The following is a 10,718-nucleotide window of genomic DNA, read 5'->3' as shown; positions in this document are numbered from 1 at the left end:
TCTCGGCAAAAAAGGAAGCCCCGGTGAACTTCTTAACCGACCCTTTAGATGGGAGATCAACCCTACAACCCGCTGACATTCTTGTTTTTGGATGGGAAAAAGGAAAGCACGCGTGCGTTGATTTGACAGGTGTGTCCCCCCTCGTTGGGCTACGGGACCATGGGTTTGTGGTGGGTCATGCGATAAACAAGGCAGAGGCGGGTAAAGTAGCTAAGCACGAGAAAGGTTGCCTTGAGAATCAGCACGTGTTCATACCGTTTGCTTTTGACACCTTTGGCGCTCTCGGCCCTGACGCGGTTCAGTTCCTTAAGCGGGTTCAGCAGGTGGTCAGCAGTAACTCCGCCCATGCTAAAGGGAACGTTGTGTTTAGTAGGGTAGGGTTTGCTATTCAGAAGGGGGTAGCGGCGCAGCTTGTTACCCGTCTATCTGCCGTTAGTCTGTAATTGTCCCGGTGTAAACATCAATAATATTAATAACAATAACAATAACAATAATAATAATAATAACTAGTATTATTATATTATTATTAATATTATTAATTCTCATTTCTCTGCATCTTCAAACTCAAACCCTCCGATCTCAAATCCCTCAATTCGAACGGAGATCCACAACCGCCAGTTATCGGATCTCTTATTCGGATCCTAGGGTTTCGTTTCATACAAGGCTCAATTTCATTCTTCTACTATGGTAACCTTTCAATTCCTACTTGACTTGTTGCTTGTTATCCATGTTCTAGGTTAGATCCGGTATTGAATCGTTGCTCAATTGACATTTGATCATTGTATTGCATTCGTATTGTTGAATTTTGATTTGAGTGTTTATGTAATTATGTTTACTAACTGAGACTTTCAATTTTGGTGGTGGATTTGTGCTCCCGGTGCAGCCGCTCAGACTCGATATCAAGGTACTGATACTGATCTCAGTTTGTTTGAATAAATGTTGTAAGACATTAGCTAGATAATAATAATAATGATAGTTTTTATTTATTTATTTATTTATTTATGTGTTAATTTTGGCAGAGGAAGCTTGCTCAAAGATCAGAAAGAGTAAAGTCAGTTGACTTGCATCCGACCGAGCCATGGTAATGGTGATTAGTGATTTGTATATGTTTTGTTAAGAAATAGACCGGCATTGGTTGATGATGCTAATAGTTTACATTTTTGATTTAAATCACAATTTAGGGATGAGCAAATGGTATCGGGTGCGGGTTCCGAAACTGGTACCGTCGGTACCCATTCGGTACCAACTATTTGATGTTTTGGGATCGGTACGATACCGGTATAAACTGATTTTTTGCCTACGGTACCGGTACCAACTGAGCATTTTCGGCACCGGTACCAAGTATTTAAGAAAATCGGGATACCGAGCTCATTCCTAATTCACGTAACATTGGGGCTCAATGGTAAGGGTGGGAGGAATTGAATTGGAGATCAAGTTGGTATACATCTGTTTATTGATGCATATGGGTACTTCTGTCTTTTTACAGGATCCTCACAAGTTTGTATTCAGGGACAGTCAACATATGGGATTACCAGGCTCAGGTATGGAACTGTTTTAACTTATTTAAAGTGGTAGTCACCTCTGGTTTGTATAGAGGGATAGACTCATGTTATGCTGTTATAATGTAGTTACTGGTAAAGTAAACACATTTGACATCTTCATGTTTTTCATATGCTACTTTCTGTTTGTGTAGAGTAGAATTTCTCAAAACTTTACTTTTATTTTGTAAATTGGAATACTTTCCTTACCCATTATATATGTATCTGAGTTCATAGGGTGGTATAGAGTGTTGAGGTTTAGATATGTAGTGTAGCCTATCTAACAAGGCTTATCCAGAAAGATCATCAAATTTGTTGGTTACATTAGTAACTGCAGTTGGATTTATAGTGAAGCTTGGCTAATTGAAGATATTGGGAAATGACAGTCAAATATTTTGTGGCAAATAGCTATACTAAATGGATAAAGAACAGAATTGGATATAGCTTTTTTGTTAGACACGGTTTATTTTGGCTAGTATGATAAGAGGCAGTAGCTAGTAACCAACTACATTGAAAGCATAAGGTAATCTGATTCTTTTTGTAAGTGAGTGGCTAAGTTCATTGTTCAACAAGGGATATAACCAACAAATGATGGGCCCTGTGGACGTTTTATTGTAAATTTATTTGTTTTCTGTGAAAGTTGTAGAAGGTTGTAAATGGGCACATGTTGATTTTTTACAGTGTTTATTTTGTTATATATACTTAAGTATACTATAAAACCTAAGAATATGATGAAGTGAAATCTAACAAAGAACTATAAAAGAGGAGACTTATAGACATATAGGGATTGGATCAAATACAAATGAAATTTACGTGCTAAACGTGAGAATCAAGTAGAGTAATTTTATATACAAGTAGAGTAATTATGTAATCACATTAGAGTAATTTTATCTACTTGCATATATATTTACTTTACTTGATTCTCACGTTTAGCATGTTAATTTCATTTGTACGTTAACCTTCCCCTAGACATATAATATATGTATGTTTGATTTACATCAGTTTGTCAATTTCTTATCATGATTTACATATGGTAGAATATTTAAATAATATTGTCTGATGTTAAGCTTTGTAATGTTTTATTTTTTCATTGTAGACTGTGGCAAAATCCTTTGAAGTTACTGAGCTACCAGGTTCGTGATTGATATTTTTGTTCTCTAATATGTATTCTTATAATCTCACGCATGATTGGACCCTGATGGGCACTTGAATCTTATATTTTGATGATCACGTGATTCATTTACAGTCAGGTCAGCAAAGTTCATAGCACGCAAACAATGGATTGTTGCTGGTGCAGATGACATGTTTCTTCGTGTGTACAATTACAATACAATGGATAAAGTGAAAGTATTTGAGGCACATACAGATTACATCCGCTGTGTAGCGGTCCACCCTACCCTTCCATATGTATTGTCATCGTCTGATGACATGCTTATAAAGCTTTGGGATTGGGAGAAGAGCTGGTATTGTACTCAAATGTTTGAGGGTCATTCCCATTATGTGATGCAAGTGACAATCAACCCTAAAGATACTAATACTTTTGCAAGTGCATCGCTCGATCGTACTGTAAAGGTAACTTTAAGAATGATTATGGTATATTGGTATTTAATATCTATCAGCCTAACATTTTTTAATGTATGTTTATGGATCCTTCATCTTTTTTTTTCTAGATATGGAATCTTGGATCACCTGATCCTAACTTCACACTTGATGCTCATGCCAAAGGAGTGAATTGTGTGGATTATTTTACCGGTGGTGATAAACCTTATCTAATTACTGGATCAGATGATCACACTGCTAAGGTTTGTGTTTATGATAATTGTCTTTTTCTAATTATTGTGTTTGGTTGACAACTAAATCTGTATTTATGTTTATAAATATTTGGAACAGGTGTGGGATTATCAAACCAAAGCTTGTGTCCAGACTCTAGAAGGTCATACACACAATGTGTCTGCGGTATGCTTTCATCCTGAGCTCCCAATTATTATGACAGGTTCCGAGGATGGTACTGTACGTATATGGCATTCAACCACTTATAGGTACTTTCTTAATAATGAATTTTAAATGTTAGCATTTGTTAATCATTACACAAATAAAATGTGCCTCAGGTTGTGTATATAATTCCACTAGTTGACAAGAATTATATTATGTATTTACTGTTACTACAAAATGTAGAACATAGAACTAACCATATAAGTTGCAATTTAAAACACCAACTTATTCCAGTAACATTAAGCTCAATTTGCTGGATGTTTAATTGTTGCTCAGCTTTTGATGTTATTTCTGCGCAGACTAGAGAACACTTTGAATTATGGACTTGAAAGGGTCTGGGCCATTGGATACATGAAAGGTTCACGCAGGTAAGTTGTTATTTACTTCCATATTTTTCTCGGTTTCTTTTATCATTCCTGTGAATATGTTTCATTTAAGGCTGGCATCTATACTTAGCGGATATTCTGCTGTATTCTGTTTTTACCATAAAGTTCACAACCAACTAATTTCAGTATTTTGTTCTACTGTACAGGGTCGCCATTGGATATGATGAAGGGACCATAATGGTGAAAATTGGTCGTGAGGAGCCTGTCGTCAGTATGGATAATAGTGGAAAAGTTATATGGTCTAAGCATAACGAGATTCAAACTGTTAACATTAAGAGCGTGGGAGCTGATTATGAGGTCTGGATTTGGTTGTTTTACAAAAATAATAAAAAGTACTTATTTCTTGGTTCTCTTTTTTGTTGAAATTGAATTTATGGTCCTTTTTATTTCTTAGGTTTCTGATGGAGAGCGGTTGCCTTTAGCAGCCAAAGAGTTGGGAACCTGTGATATGTACCCACAAGTAAGTTATGCTTGTTTTGTGACATACGTATATATTTCTTTAAGCTTTAAAACTTCAATTTTTTTGTTACCTTGTCACAATGTTGATTATGTATTTCTTGTTCTTGCCCTTGTGTTCAGAGCTTAAAGCACAACCCAAATGGGAGGTTTGTTGTTGTATGTGGTGATGGTGAATACATCATATACACAGCTTTAGCATGGAGAAACAGATCCTTTGGCTCTGCATTGGAGTTTGTTTGGTCCACCGATGGTGAATATGCTGTTAGGGAGAGCACATCTAAAATCAAGTTTTTTAATAAATCTTTTCAGGTTGCTGCACTTTATATGCTTAATAGTTCTATTAATGACCAGTATACCCTCAATATTGAAAATGTTATAAGCATGTTGTGAGTTGTGACACTGTTTGTTTACCATTTTGTGTTTAATCAGGAAAAGAAGAGTATCCGACCGACATTTTCGGCTGAGCGCATATTTGGAGGATCTTTATTAGCAATGTGCTCAAATGATTTCATATGTTTCTATGATTGGGCTGAGTGCAGATTGATTCAACGAATTGATGTTAATGTCAAAGTAAAGGATTATAAACCTTGTGTTTTTTGGCTTAAATGTCACTATGACACTATTTTTCTTACCATTTAGCATGTTTCATTTCTAGAACCTATACTGGGCAGATAGTGGTGATTTGGTGGCAATTTCCAGTGACTCATCATTCTATGTGCTAAAATACAATGTAAGATCCTTATTTACAGATGCTTACATTAATGTTTCTGCAGAAAATTGTGATAAATATAACAAATGTGGTCATGTTGCAGCGTGATGTTGTGTCAGCACATCTAGATAGTGGTAGATCTGTAGATGAGCAAGGCATTGAAGATTCCTTTGAGATTCTGTATGAAGTAGATGAAAGAGTTAGAACTGGATTATGGGTCGGGGACTGTTTTATATACACTAATGCTTCATGGAGACTCAACTACTGTGTTGGTGGTGAAGTATGAAATCAGAAAATATATACTTTCATGGTTTGACTAGTAACATAATAGTTTTGTAATTGATGTCACATATGTTTCAGGTAACCACCATGTTTCATCTGGATCGTCCTATGTATCTTCTAGGATATCTAGCTAATCAGAGCAAAGTTTATCTCATTGACAAAGAATTCAAGTAAGTTAGTTTTAGATTGTTTTTGGATAAAATTTGCTGTTATTATTGCTGCTAATATTTATGATATTTACATTTTAGTGTTGTTGGATACACTTTGCTTCTCACGTTAATCGAGTATAAGACGCTTGTGATGCGTGGAGATATAGAACGGGCTAATGCAGTTTTACCCTCAATTCCAAAGGAGCATCATAATAGGTAGATTTCAAGTATCTTTTTCCGTCTTTATTTACATTCTTCAATATTTTGTCTAAATAATGCATATGTAATTAATGTGTACCGATTACCAAAAGACTGTATCACCTTAGACACCATGTTTCCTGATTAAGCTTGTAAACGAACCGAAAGAACACGGACGGGGCATGTTCGTGTTTGTTTTTTTTAACTTTAACTGAGCACAAAGAATTAAACAAACGGAGTTTTCTTGTTCGTGTTTCTTCGGTAAGAAACTGAGCATGCTTGTGTTTGTTCATTAATAGTATAAACAGACGGTTCATGAATGGAAACGAACATAAACAACCGAACATAATTGCACATAGATGATAGATGACTAAATATAAAGAAGATAACTAAGCAAACACTAATTAAAAGTAAGCATGAAAATCAGCATGTTGGGAGTAAATAATTAATAAAACTAGACTAAATTTTAATGGTTGATGTATTAATTTCATAAACTAGAATAAACTGTAATGAGCCAAAAAAATTTCAATGAAGTCAAGGCAAACGCAAAAACAAACATAAATGAACATAAACGAACAAACATAAACGGGTGTTTACAAGCATAAGTGAACGAACAATACACATGTTCATGTTGGCTTAATTAAACAAACAAAATGTTTCGTTCATGTTCGTTCGTTCGTTTAATATATACGAACATCCTGCCGAATGGTTCATGAACGGTTCACTGAACTTTCGGTTGGTTTACACGCTTATTCACGATAACCCTCTTTCCATCCTCCCTTTTACGTTGATGCATTTTCTTAGATATTGTATTAGCAAAAAATGGATTTTAATTAGATGTAATGGTTTGTTTTGACAGTGTTGCACATTTCCTGGAATCACGTGGCATGGTTGAAGAGGCCATGGAAGTTGCTACTGATCCTGACTATAGATTTGAGTTGGCCATTCAGCTTGGTAAACTTGAAATTGCAGTGGTAATAATAGTAATTCTTTTTATAGTAAATTGAATCACAAAAGTTCTATTATCTGGATAATAATGTAACATGCATATAGGATATTGCTCTAGTAGCAGAAAGCGAGTCCAAATGGAAGCAACTGGGTGAACTAGCCATGTCTGCTGGAATGGTATTGTATAACCTAACTAGCTTAGTTGTTATTTTAAAAATATTGGACGTGCATTTAACATTTGGCTAATTGCAGTTGGAAATGGCTGAGGAATGTTTGAAGCATGCAAAGGATTTGAGTGGTTTGTTGCTTCTCTATTCTTCTTTAGGAGATGCTGAAGAAATAGCAAAACTCGCGTCGCTTGCAAAAGAAAATGGAAAGAACAATGTGGCGTTTGCTTGTTTGTTTATGTTGGGTAAATTAGAAGACTGCCTGCAGCTGTTGATAGACAGGTTAATCAATCATTCGTCATATTTCATAAATAAATCATAAATCCATATGAATTCAACCCTAATATACAGTTTTTGAAATTAACCGTGCAGCAATCGGATACCTGAAGCTGCTCTAATGGCACGGTCTTATCTTCCAAGCAAAGTTTCTGAAATTGTTGCCCTTTGGAGAAAAGACCTCAACAAGGTTAAATATTAAATTCCCACTAAACCCTCATTAAAATTTAAAACATGATTAAGAAACTATAAACTGTTTTAAGTGCAGGTTAACCAGAAAGCTGCAGAATCTTTAGCAGATCCGGAAGAGTACCCAAATATGTTTGAGGACTGGCAAGTTGCAGTCGAGGTTGCAGAAAAGGCTGCCGAGACAAGGTTTCATTTGCTCTTTATTCTAATATATTTTTCAGGAATCTATTGCATATTATATTAATTAAATAATATATCTGTTATATATTCTGCAGGGGTAATTATCCTCCAGCAGTAGAGTATGTGAACTATGTTGATAGGTCGCATGTTACCTTAGTGGAACAGTTTAGAAACATGCAATTGGAAGCCGAAGAGCCACTGGAAAATGGAGAATATGACCATGAAGTACATTTTTTTTATATGTTTGGCGTGCATTATATTTAAGTTCACCTACCTTTATATGTTTTAGCATTATTTTCATCATCTTTCTGGCACAGGATGTGGAACAGAATGAAGATGAGGAATTTGTTGATGGTCAACGAGTGGTTGAAAACGAAAGTCAACAAGAAGTAGCTGCAATGGATTATGATTCTACAGATGGTGCTGTACTTGTTAATGGCAACGAGGCTGATGAAGAGTGAGGTATGAGCAATTATACGTAAGCCTGTAAAGGAACCGAACAAACATGAATGGAGCTTGTCCGTGTTCGTTCGTTCGTTTGACTTTAACTGAACAAACGATTGTACACGAAAAGTTAAACGATCGAACGGAGGATGAACAGACATAACTGAACATATTCATGAACACACACAACTCTAACATAAAACCACTTATAAAGTAAACGTGAAAAACAATGTGTTGGGAGTTGGGACCAAAAAGTTATTAAAACTTGACTAAATTGTAACAACCTTACAGTTTAAAATTAATATATCAGCAAACGTAAATGAACGAACATAAATAGACTAGACTAACGAACATAAACTAACTTAAACGAACGAACGACATAAATGAACGAACGGGACATGTGCATATGTTTTTTCGTATAACCAAATGAACAAAAACATGTGTTCATGCTCGTTTGCTTTTAAATAAACGAACCGAACGATTCACTGGGCGTTCCGTTTGTTGTAACATGTAACAATTATGTTTAGGATTTTTGAATGGAAACTTTGTTTGCAGGTAACTTGAAAGGGGGCGAATGCAGGATGCTCGATTGCTTGATATGAACATGGTGTAATTTTGTAGGGCGCACCGAATTTTGTGATTTGAGAACATATGATACAGGCTTGGGTTCGGTAGTGAGTGAATTAGTTACCTCTGGTTTTAAGTGTTTTATTATGATATTCTTTTTGAGGCGATTTTTATTGTGATTTATAAGACATTTTACAATGACTGCTGCTTTGTAAATGTGGGAGGTAACAACAATCATATAGCTTTTGTTGTTTTTATCAAATTGTAATGGTGTTTTCACTTTTTTCGGTTTTTCACTCTGGCTTCTTCTGTCTTTACATCAATCATATGGCTTGTTGTTTATCGAATCCCTCGTGCAAACGAGAGTTTGAATTTCACTCGTTTAACTTTGTTAAATGAAATAGAGCTCTAGTTTGGCTTGTTTGAAATTTTTGAGCTTGGCTTGGCTCGTTTGTTATTTAGTAGTTTATAACCGATATAAATTTTGTTTTATTAAAGACACATCCAGTTGGTCAAATTTCATTAAAAAAAACTTATTATAAATGTTAAATTGTTAGAACTTGCAAGAAAACACGCCGCAACGCGGCGGTGGGACGTTAGATCGGTCAATATTGGTTAAGTTCGTTACAGCATTATGCTAAATCAAAATATAACTTAGTAAACAACCAAAAACAACTAATATTGGCACGTTTATGATCAAAGTGACACGGATTCGGGTGGTGATATTAAGTTTATACTGACACTAAACCCAAAAAATTAATTAGAAAATGGCCAAAATAGTAGCGACTCGTATAGCTTATGATGCAAAACATCAGTTAAGTTTGTAACGGTATCAGCGCTAAACCAAAATTAAACTAGTAAACGCCCAGGATAGTAGTGACTCATATAACTTATTATGCGAAAATTTAACATATTAAAAACGATATTTATTCAGTCCGTAGAACATGAAAGTTGTTGCCGCGAGTCGACGCGAATTTGGTCGGTATCAGGTACATCCGTTATGGTGCCATAGCTACCCCCCCAAAAAAAAAAAAAAATAAATCAAAATTTAAATAAATAAATCAATCATATTAACATATTTAAACAAACAAAAACATGGCCATTACGACAGCAAACCAACGCGAATTTGATCGATATCGGTTAGGTTCATTACGATGCCGAGAGAAAATGAGGAACAACAAAATCAAATTGTAATGTGTTTAAAATAATTTCAACGCGTGTTTGGTTTGTTGAATTCTTTATTATTTAACTAAGATACAACTACTATTTAATATTTAATTACTTCAAATACTAACTTAAAAAATTACTAATGAAAAGATGAAGGTTGTGTGATTGAGGCCGGGCCACGTGATGATCAACATGATAAGTATAATGATGATGCAATAGCAATTTGTATTGTTTGCATCTTTTCTTGAACAATTTATAAATAATGTTCAAATATGAGTGCAACTCACTTTGGTTTTTAGTATATATATAGTGTTCATAAATTAAGTGACCAAAATAAAACACATGAATCATAGTTATTATTTAGTGACAATTTTTTGTATCTAATATTCAATTTTAATTTTAACGTTTACAAAATATTCAGAATTAAAAGACAATTATGAAATTAATAGATAGAGGTCCAAAAGAGAAATAAAATTAAAAATACTTATTTTTTTAACGCCACGAATCTCACGTGTAAGCGTACATTTTAGATCATGTCAAAGTCGACTTCTCAACCACCGTGAGATAGTACTCCCCTGATGCGCAAAAACCTGACAAAATCCGTAAATCCTCACCCCATGTCGGGTTCAAATCCTGGATTAAAGCCCTGATTCATCCCTTCACCCACATATCATTCAAACTAACCCAAGTGAGAATTGAACATGCTTTTCCACTAAGAAAGGACATACATCTTACCATCTTACCAACTACCACTAGACCAACTACTCCATATTAGAGGTGGGCAGATAAACCAGTTAACCGAACCGACCCGAAAACCGAACCAAAACTGATTTTGTAGAAACCGGTTTACAACCGATTGAAACCGTTGGTTTGGAACCAGTTTGTAATTTTCTCCATCAAAACCGGTTTCAAACCAGTTAACCGAACCGAAACCGGCCAAAACCGAACCAAAACCCGAACCGAAACCGATCGTAACGCGGTAAGAAACCGGTTTCAACCCGAACCGAAACCGATCATAAACCGGTTTTGACTTTTGTTGACCAAACCAAATCGGTTTTAACCCAAAC

At 35.2% G+C, this 10,718-nt stretch overlaps 1 protein-coding gene across 1 annotated transcript; it reads left to right on the top strand.

Annotated features, from left to right (window-relative positions):
• Window positions 1-544: 544 nt before the first annotated feature.
• On the top strand, window positions 545-8,758 carry LOC143595936 (coatomer subunit beta'-2-like). Its single transcript, XM_077074829.1, has 25 exons — window positions 545-687; window positions 884-904; window positions 1,020-1,081; window positions 1,487-1,541; window positions 2,635-2,671; window positions 2,785-3,110; window positions 3,209-3,340; window positions 3,429-3,577; window positions 3,830-3,898; window positions 4,063-4,213; window positions 4,311-4,376; window positions 4,496-4,684; window positions 4,805-4,945; window positions 5,031-5,105; window positions 5,188-5,364; window positions 5,445-5,536; window positions 5,615-5,731; window positions 6,573-6,687; window positions 6,767-6,838; window positions 6,914-7,110; window positions 7,201-7,294; window positions 7,373-7,479; window positions 7,569-7,698; window positions 7,791-7,935; window positions 8,473-8,758. The coding sequence occupies exons 1-24, from the start codon at window positions 685-687 to the stop codon at window positions 7,932-7,934; spliced, it is 2,721 nt and encodes a 906-aa protein (XP_076930944.1). The 5' UTR covers window positions 545-684; the 3' UTR covers window position 7,935; window positions 8,473-8,758.
• The last annotated feature ends 1,960 nt before the right edge of the window (window positions 8,759-10,718 follow it).

Source organism: Bidens hawaiensis, unplaced genomic scaffold (genome assembly GCF_021521415.1).
Source record: "Bidens hawaiensis isolate Kalapana, Puna unplaced genomic scaffold, B.hawaiensis_p1.1 tig00045888_1, whole genome shotgun sequence".
In the NCBI taxonomy this organism is placed as follows: Eukaryota; Viridiplantae; Streptophyta; class Magnoliopsida; order Asterales; family Asteraceae; genus Bidens; species Bidens hawaiensis.
This window is presented reverse-complemented; position numbering and strand designations above follow the sequence as displayed.